Raw genomic sequence first — 1,490 nt, forward strand, 5'->3', positions numbered from 1 at the left:
AAGTATGTAAACCACTGGATTAGCCCAGGGCCACTATCCTCATCCTTACCTTGAAGAGAGCACAGCCGCTGCCCGTCATACTGAGATTCACAGTAACGGGAAGCACTGGGAGATCCACACGCTGAACACTATGAGAATCCGTTTCATTGAAGGTTAAAGTGTGATTCGTATCTTCTGTTTCTATGGTCGCCTCGACGTCAAACTTCATTCGGTCTCTGTCATGGTAAATCAGTGCTCTCACCCCTGTCATCGTATCCTGGAAGAAATTTGTCATTATGAAACACTCAACAAAACGTATAACTAATAAAATTTCTCAATATGCCTGGCAATTCTGGTGCTCAAAGAGAATGCATGTTTATTTTTTTGAGTTAATCAGTTGGTCTTCGCACATTAAGTGGAAATACAGACTATTACAAGTATATCGTTGGAAGAATGTCAATATTTTATAAACAGTATTAAATACAAAGATAAATGTAACATACAAGTTAGTAAAACTATGACCAACATCCAACGAAAAAGCTACAGACAGAAATGTAATGGCTATTACTTACAAAAACAGAATTGAATCCTCCTTGGCTGTTTTCTTGCTCTGCAATCCACCTGATCAGTTTCTCCAACTTTGGTTCGAATCGGTTGAACCTCCTCATGATGGCCAGGGCTGCATAGCTTGCCACCTGTACCTCCTCAACTGCCAAAGATTTGATAGCTAGGTTTAAGATCAAAGTGATACAGTGGGATTCAAATACAATAAAAATTAATCTAACCTGAGTATCATGACCTGTCTTACTTTCTGATTGCACTGTCAAATTCCAGCTTCTCGGAAAACACATTTTTGGACCACGTACTGGCATCTCCCAACTCCCAATAGATGTGCTTGTCTGTCTCAACCGCCTGGGCGAAGAGGTCCTTCAGCATATCTTCTCCTTCACGGTATTGCACGCAAGCCAAGGCATAAGCTTTTATCGCCAGGACGAAGGGATCTGAAGAGACGTGTTTCACAAGACAATCTCTGGCTCGTGAGGGTGAGAGAGAGGGCGGTCCGTCGTGGGCGCTGATTCCTACAGCTATCGTTGTGTAGGCCGTGTTGAGGGCGCTGGAAACCTCCCCTGTGGTTTCGTTCTGTGTCGCGAATAAAGTATTACGCGAAGAGACATACATAAGTCCTCAGTGTATCGAGTGTTTACGCACAGGTAAATCCATATAACTAATGATGAACATCTTTCCTCATTATCTATTTTTCTCTTTGGAACACCTCATGGAGAATGTTGTCAATCTAATAATGATAAAAAAAAATCTTTTGACTTTCTTAATTGCGATAATAGAACGAAGTATGACAAACTCACCACACAAAGTTCGGGCATCTTACCCTCAAACTGTCATGAAAGAAGTCGCCCATATGCTCGAAACATCCGTCTTCTCCGTCACCGTTCCTTTGCAGTTTCCCCTGCCAGTTCCACACGCTGCGAGTCATGTTGAAGGAGCTCTGCGCA

The 1,490-nt window shown here is 42.6% G+C and overlaps 1 protein-coding gene across 1 annotated transcript in view; it reads right to left on the reverse strand.

Moving 5' to 3' along the window:
* The window catches only part of LOC119592711 (alpha-2-macroglobulin-like), a 6,449-nt gene that overhangs the window by 1,426 nt on the left and 3,533 nt on the right, over positions 1-1,490 (reverse strand). The window contains exons 8-11 of the mRNA XM_037941646.1: positions 1,367-1,483; positions 846-1,119; positions 552-688; positions 50-256 (exon numbers count right to left, since the gene is read on the reverse strand). Of these exons, the coding sequence (XP_037797574.1) occupies positions 50-256; positions 552-688; positions 846-1,119; positions 1,367-1,483 (735 nt within the window). The remainder of the gene's footprint in view (positions 1-49; positions 257-551; positions 689-845; positions 1,120-1,366; positions 1,484-1,490) is intronic.

This window comes from Penaeus monodon, chromosome 30 (genome assembly GCF_015228065.2).
Source record: "Penaeus monodon isolate SGIC_2016 chromosome 30, NSTDA_Pmon_1, whole genome shotgun sequence".
Taxonomy (NCBI): Eukaryota; Metazoa; Arthropoda; class Malacostraca; order Decapoda; family Penaeidae; genus Penaeus; species Penaeus monodon.